A 25675-nucleotide genomic window follows, 5' to 3' on the forward strand; every position below is an offset into this window, starting at 1 on the left:
TTTGCATTTGGATTCCTATTTTACACAAGTTTAAATTTTATCATCCTCCTTTGATTCCTACTATATGTATACAGTATATCCATCCATCCATTCAACCGTTACATCTGGAACTGCAGATCTGTTTACAGTTGTACTAATTTTTTGTACTTCAGATATTTCTGAGGAGAGTTTCTATACTACTGTACATCCTATATAAATGTAAATAGATGTACGTATTTATATATATATATATATATATATATATATGGTATAGAAAGCTTCATTATTTGTACATAGCCAAAAGCTAAAGCGCAGAATGTTATATTCTCAAAACTTTAAATAATGGTTCATGGACTTAAAAAAGACATTTTATGCTTGTATAATGTTATGCAATAAACTAAATTATGCACATTCTGATGTGTAGAGTCTCCTCATTTTTAGAATAATTAGGTTGTTTTTTTGCATATCTATACTTTCAGCATTCAATCAAATGCTGCTATAATCTACTAGAGAGCAACTGGATTTGGTAAATTACTGCAGGTCTAGTAACCCATAATCTTTGAACCTATTATTACATTACCATGTGTTATATACAGCAGTTCAGATTCATATAACTAAGCAGTTTGATAGCTTTGTGAACATGGCTTTGCCGTTTTCTATTCATGATTTACCTCCCACAAGGAGACGATCTGGACAGGCATCAAAATCCAGACAGAGGGCCATGATGATGACATTAGAGGGATGGGTTGCTTATGTCAGAGGGCGGAGCCGGGGCAGTGGGGGCAGGACTGGTGACATTGGGGGAGACATTGGGGTGTGGCTATGATGCCAGTTTCTCACCGTTCACCTGGTTTTCAAAACTTTAAAAACTGGGCAGGAGGGTAGAACCGGACAGATGGCAACCCTAGGCAGAGGTTTTTCTGGTTTCAGACCTCTGAAATTCCGGACAGACTGTCCTGATAAACACGTACAGATGGCAATCCTAGTATGCAGTTACTGGTACACAGGGTTGCAGTCACAAATCATGGGGTCCCATAGTACTTAGTTCTCTGCCTGCCCGCTCTCTCTGGCAGGTGGGTCCCTTTAATTTAGTAGAATTGACCCCAATTTTAAAAAAATGCCTGTGTAGCATACAGCCACACACCCAAACCCACCCATGCAAATCTGTTGCCACTAAAAACACCCATGACCTGCCCAAACTCTACTTACTCCCCAGACAGGATTATCACCTGCCTTCTTCCCCCCCCCCACCCAAACTCATCAGGACAGGACCGGATTTCTGATTCCGGCAACCCTAGGCCGGTCACTGAGGAAACCAACAGGAGGTGAGGGCCCTAGGGGGCCTGAAAACTGTGAATTTTAAAGTTCCTTATTTTTGGTTTTAAAGCAATGCTATATGTGTAGCATGAGGCATGTGAAGACCTGTTCAAGAAGACTTTCAGTGCATGACTTCTGCATGCCATCTAGTGACCAAAACTCTCATTTACACTTTATAGCACAAACCCTACAGTAAGGGTAAATAAACTCAGTCAGGCAACAAAAATATATATGAAAATGTTTATAAAAGTCAGCATTAGCAGAAAAGACCTTGATCTTGAAAACAGGAATGTCTGGAGGTATGTAGATGTTTATGATCTCCAATTTCTGATTCCAAAATGGCATTTATATATGTAGGACACTTGTTTGTACAGTACACCGCAATACAGTTTCTTTTGATTGACATGAACTAGCAGAGGTTTTGTATTAATCTTTTTTTTAATACAAAAGTTGAGTTCCCATTTTATTAAATTAAAACTCAATAGAAATCTATCAACCAAGGAGATATTCTACATTTTATATTTGACCAATATTCATACATTTTGCAATATTAAAAAAAAAATTATATATATATTAAAAACATAGTCAAAAGGATCAACGTTTCGGTCCTGATCTAAGACCATTATCAAGATCCAGAACCACATGGCAAAGCACAATTTATAATTACATTTGCTTAATTGATGGAGGTGGAAAACTGGAAGATCCACCCCCTGAGTAAACACATCAAGGTGTACACATTACAAAACTTGCAAATTATACTTACAACTGCTGTATCACATATGTACATTTAATCCCCATAGAGTCACAAAGTTACTACCTTGTCAGATATTGATAAATTTGAAATATAATGTATCAATTACATGTTCTTGACTCAAATTAATAGGGAAACACCATATGTAGAATGTATCAAGATGCTTTATATCTGATTAATAAAACATGTAAGGGACATTTGTTCGTTGAGACCATGTGGCGCCATCTTATTCAGCTTTTTAATCCAAAAACATTCCCTTTGTAATTGCATCTTGGACCTATGGTCTATATACTTAATATACTTAAAGGTTGGCAAATGATGGCCCATTTCTAAAAAGTGCTTAGCCACAGGTTTCAGTGTTTTATTGTCCCTAAAAGATATACATATATATATATATATATATATATATATATATAATATATATTTTACAAAAATTAACCCAATTGTTTAGTAGGGAGTACAACTGTTTTTAAAAAAAATATTTATAAATGTCTCTAATTTGGCTCTCTCACCACTGTCCAGCTCATGTATTGTCACTTCCCTGTGGCAGTGGCTGCCAATACTATTAGATTCTGCAAACTTTGAGAGGTGAGCTTTTCATTTTCATAGGCAATCCCATTCATCTCATAACCAACTGCATGATATTCTTCAGCGCCTTTTTGTGTATTCATTTAAATTCAGAAAGGCTTAAATCATCTTTGACAAATGATGGGTTTTCATGACCTTGTTCAGAATTAGGTTTCGGCCATTGATCTTTGGCATCCTAAAAAATATGAATAATACACTTTAGTTTGATTCTCTTGCATTGTCTCGCCGATATATAAATACAACGTGGACATCTATGTCATCGAAAGAGACACACTTGTATTTTAAGGATGGGTTGTAATATTTTGCAGCTTTTAATATGACTCAACTATTTTCAGATGCAAATTATGCAAAAAGCTCTAGTTAGAGGAGACCTCTCCTGCTGCACATTTACTTCTGCCATGTATTAAGAGACAAGCAAGTTAAGCAGGGGATGACACAGAATATACACAAATTCCATGTATACTAAATTAACCCTGCTCTGTAAAGCCCACCAAGCTCTGCAGTGACAGAGACAGGAGTCATTTAAAATATGGAACATAAGAAAATAAAATGAAATTACAATGGAGGATCTATATGTCCTTTAATGGATGGAAAGAACATTTTATAATGGTAAACAATAGTTAACAAGCTGCCTGTCTGAAATTAATGGAAAGCAAATAGACCATATTACAGGTTTTCAGCTTACTTTTTCTGATTTTCTGCATGAAAAGATGTTATAGGCAAAATCCTGTCTTCCGAAGAGGTAATCATGATTTACGCTTTGTTTTAGCCCACCTGTAAAATACATGTAAACATTAAGCCATACATAAAGAGCATGTACTTGTAATGCATGGCAGATATGCTGGATGAATGAATATAATCAATGTAGTAAATTGTTATTGAATATTTAGCATAATGCAAAGCTACTGCACAGATTGTATCGAAGTAATAAAATACTTTTCTTATTCAGTTGATAATGCTGGAGGATGTAGCTTTAGTAGTAGCAGCTGCAGAAAATGTAAAGGCTTACCAAATACTAGACAGCTCTAATATAAATGCAATTAGTATGGCTGCATAAATTCTGAGACTGGCAACATGTTGCTACATATCTGAATTATCACCATACAGGCATATCAGGCAGACTGTACAATGGATGGCTAAATGATGCTGAGATGGATCATCACCTGCCTAAGGATTAATGATGGGGGTCCTCTCTTGTCTCTACTGCCGTTTGTCAATGCATGCACCCCACCATTTTCACGTGGGGGGGCAGGTGGCAAGCCAGGTTGCCCATAGTGGTGGCCGGTTTGGCCCATCTCTAGCTAGCTTTTCCTGGCTATAGTATCTAGAGGTTTTCTTGGTAATACCAATTTCTTATATTCTTGGATATGTAAAGAGAACCTTATATAGTCCCTCTGATTTAGTAACATAGAACAAGCAAAGGGGCTTATGTGAGGTTACAAGACCACCTGAAAAATCTGTGAAAATTATGATAGATATAAGTTGCCTGTCAGCACTGATACTAAACTAAATACTAAGAACACAGCCCGTTCTGCCTTTATTTGGCCGAAAAGGAATGTATATTCAGGTCAAAAACCATTTAATTAATGCAGCCTTTCTAGTTGGAAGTTGAAAGTTTACAGGATATACATAATGATCTGGTAACCTTAAACTAATGACTGTGCCAGCAGGAAGCATGCCAGACAGTAAAGAGGATGATACCAGCATGGAATCCAACTCCAAATTTGACACTGCCCCCATAAGGCATTTGTTTCATTATTCCCTATTGGCCAGACACGTTAATATACATTTTCGAGAAATTCCCCTTTACAGTTTTTTTGAAGGCTGATTATGTTTAGGGCAAAAAGACAGGACAATGACACTTTAAACTATATATAACCAAACCAAAAGAGAGGTGTGATATACTGTATATATTCTTATATATCAAATACACTCGGTACTTACCGGACAGGAGACTGACTATCACACCCACAAGTATAGTTACAATGGTTCCCAGAGTACTAAAATACAAATAGGATAGCGAATACCAATAATCGGCTAGTACAGGCCTGCAAAGAAACAAACCCAGATATAAAGCTTCTGTTTAGAAAAGTCATATTTATTATATCAGAAGAGCAAATACAATGTGCACAGTCTTTCTAACACAGTCTAATGTCAGCTAAATACCCAAAATGCCCCAAATATAAATAGAATACATTTAAGTTAATCTTCACAAGCAGAAAAACACCTCAAACTACCCGTACTGCCTCCAGCAAACTAGTATGGAAAGTGCTGGTTCAGATAATTTTCTGAGCATTTCAGTGCATTTTTTAATTGAAAAACACCTACATCCTTGGTCAATACAGTAAGTTGTTATGCTCTGAACCAAGGGCATTCTTTATTCCATGATGCACTGTACAGATTAAAATCAGTGTGTATAGCCATTTATATGTTGTGTTGTGAACTACAGGGAGCCTTGTGCATAGTATGGATTTGATTCTAAAAATTGTCTTCAAATTCATTGTACAGATATGGGCTCTATTATCTGAAATGGTTAGTGGGTTCAGGTAAGGAGTCCCTCTGTAAACATGTAAACATTAAAGGGATCCTGTCATCGGAAAACATTTTTTTTCCAAAATGAATCAGTTAATAGTGATACTCCAGCAGAATTCTGCACTGAAATCCATTTCTCAAAAGAGCAAACAGATTTTTTTATATTCAATTTTGAAATCTGACATGGGGCTAGACATATTGTCAATTTCCCAGCTGCCCCTGGTCATGTGACTTGTGCCTGCACTTTAGGAGAGAAATGCTTTCTGGCAGGCTGCTGTTTTTCCTTCTCAATGTAACTGAATGTGTCTCAGTGAGACATGGGTTTTTACTATTGAGTGTTGTTTTTATATCTACCAGGCAGCTGTTATCTTGTGTTAGGGAGCTGCTATCTGGTTACCTTCCCATTGTTCTTTTGTTTGGCTGCTGGGGGGGAAAAGGGAGGGGGGTGATATCACTCCAACTTGCAGTACAGCAGTAAAGAGTGATTGAAGTTTATCAGAGCACAAGGCACATGACTTGGGGCAGCTGGGAAATTGACAAAATGTCTAGCCCCATGTCAGATTTCAAAATTGAATATAAAAAAATATGCTTTTTGAGAAATGGATTTCAGTGCAGAATTCTGCTGGAGCAGCACTATTAACTGATTCATTTTGAAAAAAAATGTTTTTCCCATGACAGTATCCCTTTAAGTAAACTCACTATTATTGTTTTGCCCCCAATATGGATACAAACTACTGTTATTATTGTCTTAAAATGGCATATTTTGGAGATGTCCTTTCTGTTAATAAACACTTCTGTTATGAAGTGTTTATTAACCTTTCGTTGTCCTTTAACAAATTTTTGGATAAGAGATCCAATACCTGTACTATATAATTGTCAACATGGTTAAAACAATATATAATAGGGCTACAACATTAACAAGAAAATATAATTTCTGAAAAGGTGTTTTATCATGTATATTTCAAATCAAGGTTACATATAACCTATGCATTAATGCAAACTGTCAAGAATTAAGCAAATTTCATTCCGTTCACCTTTCACTAGTGTCCAGTGGCATCAGGTTGGTTACCATGGTCATGGTGGATTCCGTTGTCGTTGAAGTCCAGTTGGTGTCCGTGGTGCTGAAATTGCAGCCTGCTATAGAAAGTGGTAAGGGCCTACTTCTCTCTGGTAGAGGAGGGTACAATTGGGCACCAATTCCAGCCCACAGAGACATTGAAAATCCAAAGAAAAGTCCTACAACTGCACCCTAAATAATAAAATATAGAAATGTTTAATAATTAACTGAATTACAAGAATTAATCAGTATACTAGAACCTTTTGTCAGGCACCAAGTGTACTTATTTACACACACAGTACCATAATCAGGGCAATACTGCAACCCAACCTATTTTGGAGACAAATATATGCAAACAATGATGAATCTGACGGTTTTCTTTGCATCACCATCTTCTCCACAGTAAATACAATCCATCAGCAATGGTCCCTCAACTATATCTAGTATAGGTAAACAACTGGACTTGCTGAGTAATCAATGAAGACGTTTCACTACTCATCCGAGCAGCTTCTTCAGTTCAACTGACTGGTGTTGGAAGTTCTCGGAATATAAACTCTTCCACTAATCCAATCACTGAAGAAGCTGCTCGGATGAGTAGTGAAACGTCTTCATTGATTACTCAGCAAGTCCAGTTGTTTTTAGATTTACCTATACTAGATATACCATGACCTGGATGAATGAAAATCTAGTTTATTTAACTCGAAAAATATAGAATAAGATATGTGTTGTAGAAGCATATTCATAATCATATGTCTATTTTCAAAGCTAATTAGTAGTAGATTTATTGAGAAGACTGTTTAAACTTACCACTGGATTGCAAAAAGGAAAAAACAGTCCTAGGGAAAAGAGTCCAAGCAGAGGCCCCCCAACCATGGCAAATATAGATAATGCTGCCTTCGGAGAAAAAAGCAATTCATTTGTTAACAATGAAAAAAAAAACCCTTTCATAATTGCTGCTAGCTAAACTAGAATATATAAACACTTATGGCAAGCACAGTTGAAGGCTAATAATTAGACCCATTATCACGCGCTGTCTAACAGGATAAAAAGCACATTACAGATCAACATGCTCAGTCATTTTTCTCTCCAGGCCATCATAGGAGACTTTTGTGCATTGATTTCCAAATCCTGACACAAAGGAGGTAGTGCAAAGTTAATATAACAATACTCAGCGCAGAAGATCAAGCCCAAAACACATACAACCAGACAATAAAAATAATAATTTCTTCCCTTCAGACTTCCATGTCGGCATCACCTTAGCCTCTGCTCATTAGGTCACATCAGCAACATGAGAAGTATCTTAAAAATACCAAACATCTCTTAACCATGTCCCAAAGTCATTTTTGTCTCTTGCTCTAGTATAGTAGCCAAAATAATGGGAAAGCCCAAACTTACTCAAATATTAAATTTATGTTGGTAGCTATCTTTAAATATTTTATCCAGAAGTTGTTGCACCTCATAATAATGTAATGCTATCATGGACTATATTAAGATATAATAGGCTATGGGTTACACTGCACTCTAACACACATGAATGGACCTTAGGGTTCTGTGTTTAAAAATAAAGCAAACAGAACAGGTTGCAGCAAACAAATGGAACAGGTTAATTGTCAAAGATAACTATCCACTAGGTTAAGTACTTACAGATCCCCCGAGGCAATGCAGCACAAGAAGTTTAAGGTTCATCCCTAGGATTTCAATGTCCCTTGTAGTCTGGATCCCATAGAGCAAAATGAATAAGGGAGAAGACTAAGCCTGAACCCCTCTTCAAACTGTGGTCCCTTCATTTAGGCCAGTAGAGCCTAGGGACGAGCTACTCCTTGGTATCGATCCTCATTGGAGCATAAGATACTCTTTCTATCTAATCTCTCTATCTCACTTTCACTAGAAAACATTTTTACAATAATTCATTTGTCACTGATTAATCCTTGTTTCAGGTGGTCACTGCTCCCTGTCTTTCACTTAAGAGGTTGTCCCTTTAGGGCAGAACAGGCTCAGTGGAGTAACCACCTGGTTCATCAGATGCAGGCCAAAGAGAAATATCCACCTCTAACCAAACACTATATTAAAGTGTGTCAGGAAGTGATCATAACCCTTAGGGCCAATAATAGAAATATGTAAATGAACAAGAAATGAGGAAGTCTAGGGATTTAGAACCATAGGGACTTACTAAACCTATGGGTCCCTACACTAATTTCCTATAGATGGTGTAATGGTAGGTGCAGATATAATAATAGTGAGCTCTGTTGTCCATGGGGACAGAAATGTAAAAAGAAGAGCTATAAGTGCAAAGTGGTAGAAGGGCAATGTTAAAATGCTGCTGTCAACAAGCAGGTACATTATAAATACTATTAACTAAAAATTCCAGCATAACACTGAAAAGCTGGGGTTCCAGCTGCATATCCATGGCTGAGAATTGTCCCAAAGAGGGACAGCTAATGTTACCTTTAGAATATTGTTAGTTAATTCCTTTAGCTGTGAGGGTGAGTTAGCCAATCAGTATATATTTAGTGCAACATGTGATACAGTCTCGGGAATAAACAACAGCATATTTACCTGTATGACACTTCCCATAAAAGATGCTACAGCAGCCATTGCAATGCAAAGTATCCCATAAAGTGCACCTATGAATTAATAACAATGCTTCAATTGGAGTAGGATTAGTATACAAACAGATTAAAGGGAAACTATCTGTAATCTCTAAACACAGCAGGTGTCTATTGAAATATATCTCCGAAAACAGCACATAATACCCTGTATATGCAAAATACTGGTTTACATAAGTAAAGCATTTTCTAATAGTATGCTCCACTGGATAGTCCCTTATAGAGAAACTGCAATTTAAGGGTAGAGCTACACAGACTTATTATTATTATCTGTCCGTTAAAATAGAAACTGTAGTATTTGTTATGAGTTGGCTTCTTGCTTTTAGCGCAGATAAACCAATGTGAACTTACTCATTCCTTTGGATGTCCATGCTAATTTATTTTCTGAGAGATTCGTATAAGGCTTAATTAGATCTTCAATTGTTACGGCAGCTAATGCGTTGATACTGGATGATACAGTACTAATAAAGACAACAAGAGTAAGAAGCAATACATTGAATAGAAAGGTCAAGGTTAAACAGTGAGCTAATGAAGATCATTTGAGTTGAGTACTGGAGCAGTGTTGGACCTGTCAGACATATACATTGAGCCTTTATAGAATGCTCTGCTGGGATTTCTGCAAAAGTTGCCTATTTTGATAAGTTTTAACCTGTTTTTGTTTGCACAGGCCATTAGTTGTTCTTTGAAATATTTTTCAAAAATAAATTGCCATTCTGTAACCTTTTGAATATGTGGATGCCAAGAATTTGGAAATGTTACAGAAAAAAAACAGAGTTTGAGATATCACCTTAGTGTGCCACTGTAAGCACAAGCCACAAATAGGCCTGGAACTCCCGGATAGTCCTTAAGAATATCCAGAACAAGGTATGGCATGAGCTGCAAAACAAAATGGGAAACATGCAATGTATTTCATCCTGTAAACTATTCTATACAATGCACCAGTTTCAGTGCCCCTTTGCGCTCACAGTGACATTAGAAATTCTGGAAAAATGCTGCATTATGGGGAAAGAACATGAAGATTGTGTTCGAAAGTGTACTTTGCTCACTGCACGTGTGGGGTTGTTTTCTCAGGAAAAAAGGCGCTTACGAGGAGACATGCTTACACTTTACAAGTACATTAGAGGACATTATAGACAAATATCAGGGGACCTTTTTACCCATAAAGTGGATCACCGTACCAGAGGCCACCCCTTTAGACTAGAAGAAAAGAACTTTCATTTGAAGCAACGTAGGGGGTTCTTCACAGTGAGGACAGTGAGGTTGTGGAATGCACTGCCGGGTGATGTTGTGATGGCTGATTCAGTTAATGCCTTTAAGAATGGCTTGGATGATTTTTTGGACAGACATAATATCAAAGGCTATTGTGATACTAAGCTCTATAGTTAGTATAGATATGGGTATATAGAATTTATGTGAAAGTAGGGGGTCAGGGTGTGTGTATGGATGCTGGGTTTTCATTTGGAGGGGTTGGACTTTGTCTTTTTTCAACCCAATTTAACTATGTAACTATAAAAGAGCCAAGGAGTGTTAGCCAACATCCAGTTTTAATTTAACTTTTAGTATGTTATATAATGGCTAAGCAAATTTTCATTGGTCTTCATTTTTTCTTTTTTTATAGTTTTTGAGTTATTTGCCTTCTTCTTTTGACTCTTTCCAGGTTTAAAATGGGCATCACTGCCCTATAATGCTACACATGTATTGTTATTTTATTGCTCTTTCTGTTCAGGCCCCCTATTCATGTTTTAGTCTCTTATTCAAATCAGTATATGGTTGCTAGGGTAATTTGGACCCTAGCAACCAGATTGCTGAAATTGTAAACTGGAAAGTTGCTGAATAAAAAGCTGCATAACTCAAAACCACCAACAATAGCAATAAAAAACATTTGTAAAGCAGATTATCTCTCCCTACATTATATTAAATAGTAAAATTGTTTGTTTGCCAACGTTGTCACCATGAATCAGCTTTTCTTTCAATAGTCACCTGATCTGGAGCTGATATAATGTTTGATGTCCACGGGTCACAGTCTTTATATACGGAATACAGAATGAGGCCACACAGGACAGCACAGGCTAAGATAATCAATAGTCCTATAAGGTTTAGATACAGGGACCTGTGGGAGACAGTATGTTACAATTGGTGACGCAAGGCATAGTGACTACCAGCGTTCAAATTCAGATTTTTGCCACAATTCAATTTTTTTTAAAACGTAAAACTCCTGAATTGTAAGTATGCTTTAAAAACTGGAATGTACAATATTTATTAAGCTCAAAAAATTCAAATGTAAAACGTTGGCATCTAAAAGCTGCTGAGTTCATATAAAAGTGAACTGGGTGCAGTCTATGACAAATGTAAAAAATGAAAGGTTTTTTTTCAAGATTTTAATCAAACAAATTTTTTTTTAAAATTCTTTATTTCTGAATTTTTTTTCCAAATCATAAGGGAGGGGTACAGAAAAAAAAGAAAAATAGGGGAGGGGACTTATTTGGACTTTTTAATAAATAAGCAAACATTCTATTTTTTTTAAAATATGAGTTTATAATAAGCGAAAAAAAAACTCTAACATTACACAAATTTGAAGATAAATAAGCCTCCAGGGATGGATTATAAAACTACGCCATCTAACCGATTATTCATGTAAAACTTACAGTTTTGCTTGGCCTTTGGTTTTACAGGAGATGTATCTTTGCACTTGAGACTGATTAACACCATAAATTCCAACCCATAAAAATGTCCCCCCAATCAGGATCGTCCAAAATGTATGTCTTCTCAAAGGCTGAGGATCAAAACTACACAGGGTATGAGAATAAACAGACAAATGTTAATTTATACAGCTTGAAATAAGTGTTGCTCTCCTGATACAGTCACCTATGCTTGTTTAATGGTGCATTATATTAATGGAGAGTTTAAATGAGGCTTATTACTGAATAAAGGTGTTCATGCATAATTTATGGCAGTCATTACAATTAATTCCAGGCTAAAATGACCTATCACTCTGAAAAGTTTATGAAATATGTGACCTCACAAATAGGTGAGCGCAGGGGTGGGGGAACAGCATCAAGCCGCCTCAGGGAGACAGAGGGGCCAGGATCGCCCTTGCTGAGAGTGGTAAATACAAATCAATTATTGTATCATCCATTGATCTTACAATCTTGTGATTTATGGCACACCACATGATTTAACCTTTGTTGTGCTCTTAGGAAGAACCACAGCAGTCAAAATGCCACAGGTTAGGTTGAGGACCAAAGAGGAGGCAGGGTGGTTTACCTTTAAATTAACTTTTAGGGGCAGATTCACTAAAGGGCGAATTGTCGCCAGCGACTGATTTGCACACATCGCACCACATCGCCAGGCCACAAATTCGCTACCACTACACTAATTCACTAATATGTGAAGTTGCGCCCTGGGCGACGAACGCTGGTGACTTTTCACTAGCGTTACTTCAGCAGTGCGAGCATTTCATATCGAAGATGCACTAGCGTTCATTTGTGCCTAGTAAAAATCTGCTAGTGATCTTGCGCTTAGGTCAATTTGCATAAGGTGAGTAATTCTAAATGTTGGTGCAAATGCTTGAATTACCACTTTTTATTACAAATGTCCAGGGAACCTTAATAAAGACAAGAGTGCCCTCTGTAAAATTAATATTCCATATGTTATAAAATTTGTGGAGAAAACCGGTTACCCAAAAAAGCAAGTTAGGACTTTTGCAGCCAATCCCGCTTAAAAAAAGGAAAAGTCACCAGCGTTTTTGGAACTTTAATGCCTTTTCGGCACACAGGATATGATGTAAGTGACAGAAGATTGAGGAAGATGTAGCTTCTTTATCACTATAAAGGACGCTTTGCCTGGTCTGAGGTGGCAAAGTCATCTCTGGTGAAATAGGTAACTTTCAGTAACGATCGTTCGCCAGAGCGAAAAGTTGGCTGGCGATAGAGTGCGAATGAACGCTAGTGATGGTCCTATTCACTAGCGAATTGTCACCTCCACCTGTTAGTGAATTGCCGATGTCCCTGCGGTTGTGAAAAGTCGCTACCGTTAGCCTCTTCGTCCTTTTGTGAATCTGCCCCTTAGTATGTTATAGAATGACTAATTCTAAGCAACTTTTCAACTGGCTTTCATTTTTTCTTTTTTACAGTTTTTGAATTATTTGACTTCTTCTTCTTCTCGCTCTTTCCAGCCTTCCAATGGGCGTCAATAACCCCATCTAAAAAACAAATACTATAAAGGCTACAAATATATTGTTATTGCTACTTTGCATTAATTATGTTTCTATTCAGGCACGCTCCTATTCATATTCCAGTCTCTCCTTCAAATCAAAGTATGGTTGCTAAGGTAATTTGGACCCTAGCAACCAGATTGCTGAAATTGCAAACTGGAGAGCTGCTGAATAAAATGCAAATAACACAAAAAACACAAATATTATATCATGAAACCCAATTGCAAATTGTCTCAGAATATCTCTCTCTACATCATACCAAAAGTGAATTTAAAAGTGAACAACCCCCTTTAAAATCACCAGAGGCGAAATTTTGCTGCACCTGGTCACTAGCCACTCACTGCCACCTGAGACAAGGCTATCAACATTCCTCGCGGCAGGAGAGACCATGTAAAAAAAGGGAAGAAGATGTGTATTGGTACAAGCAGAGCACAAGACATCACTGCTCTAAGTATTCCTAGGCATATAGCAGGACAGAGTTTCTTTTCTTGTAGTTTATCCCAATAAGTAAGCTGAAATCAGATGAGTACACTAATATACATTTGTGACAATATATATCATTACATTGTTTTACATATAAATTACATGTTCTCATTCACAAATAAAATGTTGATATAATAGGGAAACTAAATGAAGCAAGACAAGAGAAAATGACATTATTAGGGAGCATCCATGCAGTTCAAAATCAGGACTTATTATTCATAGAACAAATTACCCTACAGGAATTGTGTATGAATGATGACTATACTGGTACTGGTGCTTAGAAGCGCTTTATACTTACTCCCAGAAATTCAGTCTTCCTCCATAATAGGAATCATTTATTATTGTCTGTATTCCTCCTTGAACTACCACTCCTCGGATAATGACGGCTACGAATCCTGCCACCATTATGACTATCTGGAAGACATCTGTCCATATTACAGCTTTTATGCCGCCCTACAGGGAAGGACAGAGCAGGCAGGAATTACTGCTAGCACATTCATTATGATTGCAATGCACACAAGCATACCAGTATTGTGCCACTTACTACTTTGGTGCAGGGTGCAAAGGTGTAAGAAATCCTGAACTTTACATATGGCACTTAACAGGTCAGTATTTTAAGCAGGTAAAAATAATAAAAGAATATTATTAATAAAGAAGAATATTAAACAGATAGGAAGGCAATTTTTGCAGAAAAGGCGGCATTAATAGTGGCGGGCCACCACTAAATTGGGGAGGATTTTCATGATGATATTACAGTTTTTACAGATATTACAGATTTAAGAACCAAATGTTTTTAAACTGCATTTATAATAGTGTTTGTACAGAAATCCAATACTATACAATTAGCAAATAATGGCTTTACAGTAATCTGTTCCCTGACATTGTGCTGCTAAAAATGGGTATTAACATTACCATGCTATCATAAGTAAGAGTAATGACGTTTATACTCCAGTATACAACTGGGTGACAGGAAAAAAAATGTATAGCGAATAATGAAATGCCATATAAATGTCAGATAATCAAAAACACATAAAGCTACAAATACACCTAAAATAATAAGTGCATGAACAGTAGAACTGATGCCAACCACCAGGCCCGGACTGGCAATCTGTGGGTTCTGGCCAGAAGGGCTGCTATAAGGTGCCATAGAAAGCCAATATTTAGTGGGCTGGTGGGGGCTGTTTGGGCCTCTATGTGGGCTGATTGGGCCTCTGTGTACCTGAAATGCCAGGGCCTATTTTAATTCTCAGTCCGGACCTGCCAACCACCCTGGTCTCGGCTCGTGCTTCTGCCTGTAGCAGCCGCCTTTGGCCTCAGGAGGAGCCCTCAGCTACTCAGATGCCACCAGGTCTTATAACGAGAGGTGCAAGTCGAGGGGTTCTAGACAGGCAGAGGGGCACAACAGTAGGCAAAGTCTTTGGGCAGAAGGTCGTGGTACAAGGCGTTAGGCAATTCAGTAGTCAGATCAGGCCGGGTCGGGGCAGGCAGAGAATAAATGTAGTCAGAGAGGCAAGGGTCAAACCAGGAAGTCAATAAGAAGGGTTAAGCAGAATCGAAGTCGGTTATCAGACAATGGTCAGGATACAGAAGGTAGAATCGTCAAAAGCCAGGCAGGGTCACAACAGGGAATCAGAATCAGGAACAGGATCAGAATAAGCTCAAAACACCACAGGTAAAACCTATAACGGGCAACGTATGAAAGCCCAAATGGGTCTTTTATAGTCTTATGCCAGCGCGTCCGCGTCAATATAAACAACGAGACGCGGGCGTGCGTGCCCTAAGATCCCAAGATGGTGGCTGAAGAGGAGTGGCGTGGCGGGCCTCCCTGCCGCACCACTGGACCACCAGGGTGAGTGCTTTTTATTACAAGCATGAAATAAGTCACTTATACTGCTTTAAGAAGCAGATTTCTGTGCCAAATGTATGGAATCTGGAATACCACAAAGTATTTTTAAATATTATATGTTCTATTTTATTGCTTTGTTGCAGCTGAAGGACAGCATGCCAGTACCCCCAGAGCACAAGAAAAAAACTTAATGAAAGAAAATGTACTTTTTCCAAGTGATGTAGAGTTCTGACTTTGCCACATGGCCGGAGCAGCACTGTGCTGAGGTCTGATTAATGAGGAGCGGCAGTGATCAAGATGCATGGCAAAAGGCAAGTCATCTCTGTAATCCCTGTGGCCTTTTTTCAGATATTTACATAGCTCAGTTGTGTAACACTTATGAAGGTTATTTTCACATCAAGCAACTTAGTGGCAGGCAAACAAACATACCATTGTACAGTAGAAAGTGCAGACCAGGCCTGTTGCGGTCATGGCTCCCCAGAGGTTAAATCCTGAAACTGAAGTAGCAAAACTAAATAAACAAAAACAATCAGACACACGCACTTAATACATGCAGCACATGAAAGCTTGAAATTATTATTTCCCACATGGAAATGGTCAGAGAAGCTACAAAACTACCCTGCTGTCCCACCTTGGCCCAAGGGTTTCATTCATGAACATTTTATTTTGATTGCAAAATCCCTTTATCTTTATCTATATCAGAGTCCAAGAGCATTTATCTTGGAAGAGCATACAGACCTTTACAATTGCATTCCACTCTATTAAAATGAACTGTTCCAGATTTCTGCCAATTGTCTTTGCCAGATTTGCAATTATTTAGATGTGTCTATCTATTGCTATACATTGTCCCAGTACTTCTTATACATTAATCAATACATCAATGAAGGTCTCGAATGCTCATAGCTATCCCACACATGACCAGGAGTTATTAAGACCCAGTGTACTATTGCAGAATTGCTTCAGAACTATCCCCTTGAATACAGTAATGCCTGTGCTCGGCAGTTCTCTATTCAAGGGGGGTAGCCACAGGTGTACCCCCTTCCGCTCTCTACCCATCCCTAAACTTAGCAAGTTAGTGAGTCACAGAGAACACAGGCCACAATTGGGCCTTGTCAAACCACAAAATAAAGTTTTCCAAGGAACGATCCAGACTGCAGGATTAACTGCTCAATTAGGTGTTTATTGTTCAACACAACATGTTTCGAGTCTCAATGGACTCTTTGTCAAGTGTATACAATGGATGTGAAACAACGTATAATATAGTGTTTAACAGGAAATGACATCAAAGCGTTAAGCCCGTCCTCCAAGTGGCAAACAAATGAGGGGAAACAATGTTTCAAAGATAAAGATAAACTTCAGTTTGTAACAATGTAAAACGTGTCCTTATACAATAAAGTACTTTTTCAAAAGGCTGAGGGCCTTTATGTTTCTCATTCAATTTTTATTCGTGATACGCTTCAGCTGTCACCAATGTGCTGTAGAGAAAGGAAAATATCAATACAATATAAAAGAGAATAAAAAACAGGACCAATGGGCAAACACGTGTTAGTACTGCCACGTACGGCCTACTAGCCCAATCTGTCTCAAAATTAGCAGAAACTGACTCAGAGTCCTCTCGGACTTAAACATATTCTACATGATAGAGTAGCCATAATTACTGTACGTTACCATAACTGGATTCTGAAACATTCTGAATGTGTGGCTAAGGGGTCAAAATCTGGAAGAGAGGTAAACATAAAGATTAGTGTCAGCAACGTTTCACAAGAAACTTTTTACACTCCAAGATTCATTTAACCCTTTAGGGTTTACAGTGTTTAGCTTTCTAATCCAATACATCTCTCTTTGAGATAATCGCAATTTCAAATCCCCACCTCTTGGGGGGTTATGTACGACCTCCAAAACTAGCCATTTTAGCTGGTTTACGTTATGATCATAGCCGAAAAATGCCTAGAAACTGCTGTGTCCGAATAAGTGTCCTTTTTAAAATTCCTAATATAGCCACGATGTTCTTTGATTTTAAGAACACATCATCCAGTATTTTATATCGAAAATACTGGATGAAGTGTTCTTTAAATGCATTTAAAGAACACATCATCCAGTATTTTCGATATGTGGATGATATCCTTATCTTTTGGAAGGGTCCTGTCCAAACCTTTGAGGAGATGATCGTAGAAGCCAATAAAGCCCATAAAACCATTAAATTTACATCTGAGGTTGGTGGACTCTCGTTGAATTTCCTGGATGTACACCTTACCATCGCTGAAGGCCGTGTGCACACTAGCCTGTATAGGAAGGATACTGATAGGAATAATGTTCTGCATGCCAAAAGTTTCCATGCCCCCAATGTGGTTAAAGCCATCCCAAAAGGGCAGTTCCTACGGGCCCGTAGGATTTCATCCGATATAGAGAAGTTTGAAAGCGCTACCGAAAATCTGAAAAAAAGATTTCTAGATAGGGGTTACAACAAAAAGTCCATTAATAGATGTATTGAAGATACCCATAAAATTGAGAGGAAAGAACTACTGACTTATAAACCTAAAAAAGAAAGTAAAAGGCTACCATTTGTATCTACGTTTAGCGTGAACAGTAAAGCTATAGAAAATACCATACGTAAATATTGGCCTATTGTTCAACAGGATAATACTTTGGGTAAATGTGTCCCTAATACCCCTTTTTCAGTTATAAAAGAGGATGCAATCTAAGGGACATCCTGTGTCCATCAGAGGTTAACCCCTTGGGCCCACGCACGCAAAGGTTTATTGGAAGACCAAAGAAGGGTACATTTGCATGCCTAAATTGCGTATGTTGTACATCTATTATTAAAGGGGACATTATCAATCACCCATGTGATGGGACCCCCATACGTCTACGACATTATGCCACCTGCGACACCTGTAACGTGGTGTACTTGCTCAAATGCCCATGCGGGATGGCATACGTGGGCCAGACAGTGAGACAAGTCAAATCACGAATCAAAGAACATCGTGGCTATATTAGGAATTTTAAAAAGGACACTTATTCGGACACAGCAGTTTCTAGGCATTTTTCGGCTATGAATCATAACGTAAACCAGCTAAAATGGCTAGTTTTGGAGGTCGTACATAACCCCCCAAGAGGTGGGGATTTGAAATTGCGATTATCTCAAAGAGAGATGTATTGGATTAGAAAGCTAAACACTGTAAACCCTAAGGGGTTAAATGAATCTTGGAGTGTAAAAAGTTTCTTGTGAAACGTTGCTGACACTAATCTTTATGTTTACCTCTCTTCCAGATTTTGACCCCTTAGCCACACATTCAGAATGTTTCAGAATCCAGTTATGGTAACGTACAGTAATTATGGCTACTCTATCATGTAGAATATGTTTAAGTCCGAGAGGACTCTGAGTCAGTTTCTGCTAATTTTGAGACAGATTGGGCTAGTAGGCCGTACGTGGCAGTACTAACACGTGTTTGCCCATTGGTCCTGTTTTTTATTCTCTTTTATATTGTATTGATATTTTCCTTTCTCTACAGCACATTGGTGACAGCTGAAGCGTATCACGAATAAAAATTGAATGAGAAACATAAAGGCCCTCAGCCTTTTGAAAAAGTACTTTATTGTATAAGGACACGTTTTACATTGTTACAAACTGAAGTTTATCTTTATCTTTGAAACATTGTTTCCCCTCATTTGTTTGCCACTTGGAGGACGGGCTTAACGCTTTGATGTCATTTCCTGTTAAACACTATATTATACGTTGTTTCACATCCATTGTATACACTTGACAAAGAGTCCATTGAGACTCGAAACATGTTGTGTTGAACAATAAACACCTAATTGAGCAGTTAATCCTGCAGTCTGGATCGTTCCTTGGAAAACTTTATTTTGTGGATTGATACAGTCGCACGCACGGCGGAGGTGCATCACAAGGTTCCGATCGAAAGTTTGGTTTGCAATTGTTTGAGGTAACTAACATCATTGACCTATTGCACAATTGGGCCTTGTCCTTACTGCCTTCACTTTAGCATGAAAAAAAAAAAAACAGGGCTGGCCTGTACCTGCTCAATAAAATCTACTCCCATAATATAATATAGTGAATAAAGTACCCCCTTTTGTAAAATATAGGGATATTATAAGTTACCGAGGAGTTTCATGACCATATAAAAACACGAGGCCGAAGGCCGAGTGTTTTTATACAGGTCATGGAACTCCGAGGTAACTTCTAATATCCTCATATTTTACAACTGGGGGTACTTTATTTATTATAATACACAAATTTCAATGAGTCATGTGACAGAAATGACATCAGAACTCTCTGTTTATAACTGATGACATCAGAACTCACCGTTTATAAGGATATAATTTACAGGATATTCATGGCTTTTGTGTATTATAAATTAATATTAAACAGAATAGACCAAACATTGATACTAACCTTGATTCAGTGCAAGTGCAGGTGCATAGATCACAATACCAGTATATAAAACCTGAAAGAAACGTTTTATAAGGCACATATTCAGTATTTCCATATGTAGAATTCTTTTGTCATCACTTTTTTCCCAGATGCCCCCAGTCATGTGACTTGTACTCTGATAAACTTCAGTCACTCTTTACTGCTGTACTGCAAGTTGGAGTGGTATCACCCCCCTCTATCCCCCCCCCCCGAGCCTAACAAAAAAACAATGGAAAGGTAATGAGATAGCAGCTCCCTAACACAAGATAACAGCTCCCTGGTAGATCTAAGAACACCACTGAATAGTAAAAGTCAAGTCCCACTGAGACTGATTCAGTTACATGAAGTAGGAGAAATAACAGCCTGCCAGAAAGTAGTTCCATCCTAAAGTGCAGGCGCAAGTCACATGACTGGGGGCAGCTGGGAAATTTACAATATGTCTAGCCCCATGTCAGATTTCAAAATTCAATATAAAAAAATCTGTTTGCTCTTTTGAGAAATTGATTTCAGTGCACAATTCTGCTGGAAAAGCACTATTAACTGATGCGTTGACAGTATCCCTTTAATTTGGATCACCATACCTTAAGAATAATTTAAACATTACTAAACCCAATATAACTGTTTTTTTTACCAGTGTGGATTCATGCAGCTTAGTTACCATCAAGTACAAGATACTCTTTTATTTTTAATTAATAGCACGTAAGGAGAGCACTCACCCGAACTCCAGAGAGCAGGCTCCGACCAACAGATTAGGCTGTGCTAACAACGCCGACACGCCTCCGGATAGAGCGTAACAATTTGTATCAATAAAAGTCTTTGATCCACGGAGCACCAAACCAGGTCGAAGGTTATAAGATTTCCATTTTATTAAAGATTAAATAATTTACATGATAGTAAATCACCAACAGTGCATCAAACGCAGTCCATGCTTAACGCGTTTCGTAGCTTCAACGCCACTTCATCAGAAGTGGCGTTGAAACTACGAAACGCGTTAAGCATGGACTGCGTTTGATGCACTGTTGGTGATTTACTATCATGTAAATTATTTAATCTTTAATAAAATGGAAATCTTTTAACCTTCGACCTGGTTTGGTGCTCCATGGATCAAAGACTTTTATTGATACTCTTTTATTTTTACAAAGAAAAAGGAAATATTTTTTTAAAATATTTATTTTTATCAATATTTATCAAAGAGTAAAGTTAGAGCTCACCACAGTATGCTAGAGTGAAATACCGCCTCTTTCCATTTATTTCTATGGGATTTTTAAAGGCGTATTTATCAAAGGGTGAAATTGAAAGTTCATCATTTGATAAATACGCCTTTTAAAAATCCCATAGAAATGAATGGAGAGAGGTGGTATTTCACTCTAGCATACTGTGGTGATCTCTAACTTCACTCTTTGATAAATACACCCCATAGAGTCCATTATCAGTAAATTATTCCCATTTTAAAAAAAATATACTTTTTTTTTTTGTAAAAAATAAAACAGTATCTTGTACTTGATGGTACTTGGTGGAATTTCAGTCTAGTGGACTGTGGCGATCTTTAACTTCACTCTTTAATAAATATATCCCTATAGGTGTTGGCCTTCCTGTAATTCAGAGCTTTCTGGATAATGTGTCTCTGGATAAGGGGTCCCACACCTGTACCTATTTGGGTTTTTATGGAATATACTTATGGTTTTCCAATCACTTCTCAGCATATTAACTGTGTTGCGTTTTCCTATGAGAAAAGCTTTGTAAATAACAGCAGAAAATGTATTTTTCAGCTTTATAAATACCCTGTGATGTTATAGTCATCTATAAATATTACTGCATTGTATTGAATAGACCATAAAAATGAATCAAATCTTAATAACAATACATTAGTATATCTAATTAAGAAGACTCACGCAATGACATGGATTAACAATTGTGAGATAATAAACAAATGTTAATTTCTTACGTACCATTTCTATGATAAAGATGACCGTGCCCAGGATCCGAACGCATTTATTAAAGCGAAGTTCTAAATACTGTAATTAGTAAATAAACGGCAGTAAGTTTAAGACGTGACTTTGTAATGGTTCTAAGAAGATTATATGTGGTTAATCATACTCTCTGTCTCGTCATTAATTATTCATTCGAAGGTCTTTATGATTCTGCTGTTCCCTCTGTTATTTCCATTATTGTTTGTCATAGCTGTCATACAACTATTTGGTTCCTAGGGTAACTTACCACAGCAACCAGATAAAGCTTTAAAAGCCAAAGAGGAGGGTAGGGTTAGTCAGTATGTTAAATTATGTATAATTAAAAAGGGACAGCTTAAATATCAGGGGTACAGAGGGTTGCAATGTCAGAGGTATAAAGCTGCCATGGCGTTAAGGTGCATGAGTGTGTGAGGGACACAAGAGCTGAATGCTCATTAGTCTCTTATATCCCGTCTAAAAATCTGGCATTTAAATAAAATGATCTGATTGGTTCAGTAGTGATGCCCAAGGGACCTGACATACTGAATACAGGGGCAGATTGTCATACGTCACCCCACAATACCCCACACCCTTGTGACATCCCCCTAACACCACCTAGGAATCTGCCTCTATTCAATGTCATCAGAGTGGGCGTGGCATGGAAGGCATTGGTGTGTGTTGGGAAAATTGAAACCCATGCATCACTATGGGGCGGTGATCTGTCACAAGGATGTTTAAAATAAAAAATATAAATAGACAAAATAGAAGATTGCTTTAAAAAATGGAATTATTTGTTTACATTATTTCAACAAAAGTAGAAGCCTTAACCCCCTTATCTATAACCTGCACCCTCGTTGACCAATAGTCTGCAACTATTTCTGACCTGAACCTGCCCATGTGTCAGATGGCAGATCTTAGGAAGTGTAACATATATATCAAGGTGGTCCATATACTGTTTTATTGCAGTCTAGACCTGCTCATCCCTAATACAGAAATAAAACATCAAGCTCTAAGAAGTATAATGTACATATCCCTAACAACAGCTAGAGGTTGATATCACTACTCAATGGGCATATTTACAAAAATATAGCTTGTCAGCTGTTGCAAAACTAATATTAAGTATTACTGCTTTCAATATGCCATACTACACCAGCTATCCCACAGCCACAGTCCCTCCACTGCTACTATAGGCACCATCTCTCCCTACTATACCTGTTATCCCACAGTCACACTCCCTTCCCAAAGACTATTATCCCACTGCTACTATAGGCACCATCTCTCCCTACTATACCTGTTATCCCACAGTCACACTCCCTTCCCAAAGACTATTATCCCACTGCTACTATAGGCACCATCTCTCCCTACTATACCTGCTATCCCACAGTCACACTCCCTTCCCAGAGGCTGTTATCCCACTGTTACTATAGGCACCATAGCTCCCTACTATACCTGCTGCTATAGTTGATAGGTTCCATAGCAACCGTCTCTCCCTGAGGCTACTTACTGCTAAAGATACCATTTTTTTCTACTATACCTACTATTCCACAGCCACAATCTCAGACAATGTTATTCCTGTGACTATAGGCTATAGCATCTCCCTACATACCTGTTAGAAAAGTGTCACAAAGTAATACAATATCTTGTTGGAATAAAGATTAGTAATCAGTTAAACTACAGGCTGTGCACCGTTTGTTGGGCTAAAATTGCTTTCTAAAGAAAATCATTAGTGCAAATGTTGAACTTTGTTTTATATTAAGGTTATTTTTAGGGATGGGCGAATCTGACCCATTTCGTTTCGCAAAAAATTTGCCACCTGCGAAATGTTGCCAACGCTCATTAAAGTCTATATGGGCATCAAAAAAAAAATTGTCGCGCGCCAAATGTTTGACGCAAGTCTTTTTATTTTGACGCACAACGCCATACAAGTCTATGGGCGTCATTTTTTCGGCGAAACGAGGCAAAAAAATTTGCCCATCCCTAGTTATTTTATTTATTGAAAGCTATTTCCATCAACACAAGGCTTACCTCATATGTGCTTGTAATGTTCAGTCTGTAAAAGACAGGGAGGAAGATCTCTGCGCAGATGATAACAACCAAAACATAGGAGAAGGCAAACATGCTGTATATTGCACCAAAGCGATAGATATCAGCTGGAGTCCCCAGGACTGTCACTGCAGACATGAAGCTGGCGGTGAGAGACAGGGCTACCGGCAAAGCACTCATGCTTCTCCCTCCAGTCAGGAATTCATCGGATGTGCTTTTCCTTCTTCCAGCAAATGCATAATATACCCCAATAATTGCAGAGATGAGTAAAACTGCAGCAAACACAACATAATCCCAAGGGGAAAACAGATTAGCATCACCTTGTCCTCCCATCCTTTGCACAGACTGAAGTAAACATGCAACTATGTACGAATTAAATTAAACTGAATAATTGGTTTAATTATAGGTCACATTCATAGATATAAAGCTTGGGTTAGTCACGGCCCTTCAGATGCCAACTTTCACTATACAGTGCCAGACAGATCTTTTTAAACTGATTAGTTTAACAAGAGTCAGGAAGTGTCTAATGGAAAAAGGCTTACGGGAAAGTGAGAGATTTGCATAGGATCCATTTCACGCCAGATACCGCAGCAATCTGAACCCCTGAAACTGATAAGACTGATGAATTAAATGATATGGAGCTAATATTAATAATATAAATATGTCATCAGTGTGGTTTTAAGTAACACGTCTATTGGCATGAAAAAACTTGCTTATAAATAAATGTCATATATCCGGTTTTTAGCTTCCATTGTCAAACGCCCTTGGATATGTGTTCTTTATTTTCTAAGTGTACTGTTTTGAAAAACAACTCACCATTTGCTTGCTCTAATATTTCCAGGACCCCTCAGTTTTCAGAAGATTGCCAATGTAGCAATCAAATTAATTCTAAGGCTTTCCTTTGCAATGTGATACATTTCTTGTCCTGGTCACAATGTACTACTTCAACTGTATTTTGCACTTTGCACCGGCTTTCTGCCTAGTACATAGGGTTGCCACCTTTTCCAGAAAAAAATACCGGCCTTCATATATATTTATCTTTTTTCCCTATTAATAACATTGGGATCAACCATCATTTGTACCGGCCATGCCTGTAAAATACCGGCCATGCGGCAACCCTAGTCCTAGTTGTAAATAACCCCTAAAGTGTTTTGCATACAAATTAAAATAGGCTTCTTTAATTTAGCAACATTATATAGAGCAATATATTTAATTGGAAAAACTGAGATGTTATGGCTTTAATGCATATAAAGTATGACAGTGTTTAAACAAATTGTGCAAATAATTGTGTTTTAATTATAGTTTAATAATAACAACCAAAAAAACACAACACAAAAACACACAGTATATGTATAGACAATATATGCAGCAGCGGGGCAATGAGCAGACATTTTGCTGGAATATAGGATATATGGCTGAAGAGTCTGGGAAGTATCAAGCTCCAATAAAAATGTATAAAAAATATGAAGACAGAAAGACTGGATTTGTTATCGTTCAATACATGGAGACTAAAAGGCTGGATTTGTGAAGGGTATAAACATGGAAGGTAAGGCTTAACCAGAGCTTATTAAGGAACCTTTATTATTCTGTGTAAAACAAAATTCACAAAAAAAGTGTAAAAATCTGTGTAAAATAAACTGAATTTATCAAGGTTTGTTTTATTTTATGCCATGCGAATGCCAGATTTGCCGCCTTTATTTTACACCACTTCAGATCTTTTTAAGTAAGTTCAGTCGGAAGTCACTCTAACAAAAAACATGTAAAAAATTATTCCATTTTGAACGCGGTGAAGCATGGCGATGGATGGCAAATTTTGTCACTGTTTTTTACACACCATAATAAATCTGCCGCTAAGGGAAGGGGGGTTCAGAGACAGAAT

General features: G+C 37.7%; 1 protein-coding gene across 1 annotated transcript; it reads right to left on the reverse strand.

The window, feature by feature from the left end:
• Positions 1-1522: 1522 nt before the first annotated feature.
• Positions 1523-24262, reverse strand: LOC108711012 (sodium-coupled monocarboxylate transporter 1-like). The gene is made up of 15 exons (XM_018252313.2): positions 23779-24262; positions 21754-21819; positions 19787-19838; positions 15802-15869; positions 13825-13979; positions 11476-11616; positions 10811-10940; positions 9618-9706; positions 9182-9291; positions 8781-8848; positions 7032-7118; positions 6202-6416; positions 4580-4683; positions 3321-3409; positions 1523-2810 (listed from the first exon to the last, which is right to left on the reverse strand). Exons 1-15 carry the CDS (start codon positions 24127-24129, stop codon positions 2715-2717), a joined length of 1821 nt encoding a protein of 606 aa, XP_018107802.1. The 5' UTR covers positions 24130-24262; the 3' UTR covers positions 1523-2714.
• Positions 24263-25675: the final 1413 nt, after the last annotated feature.

This window comes from Xenopus laevis, chromosome 3L (genome assembly GCF_017654675.1).
Source record: "Xenopus laevis strain J_2021 chromosome 3L, Xenopus_laevis_v10.1, whole genome shotgun sequence".
NCBI classification, from domain to species: domain Eukaryota; kingdom Metazoa; phylum Chordata; class Amphibia; order Anura; family Pipidae; genus Xenopus; species Xenopus laevis.

Coding starts and splice junctions, on each gene's coding strand:
- LOC108711012 (XM_018252313.2), bottom strand. CDS start 24,129: ATGGGAGGACAAGGTGATGCTAATCTGTTTTCCCCTTGGGATTATGTT. Junction 7,119..8,780: donor TTATGGGAAGTGTCATACAG/GTAAATATGCTG, acceptor TTTTCTCCGAAG/GCAGCATTATCTATATTTGC. Junction 2,811..3,320: donor CATGCAGAAAATCAGAAAAA/GTAAGCTGAAAA, acceptor CATATTTTTTAG/GATGCCAAAGATCAATGGCC.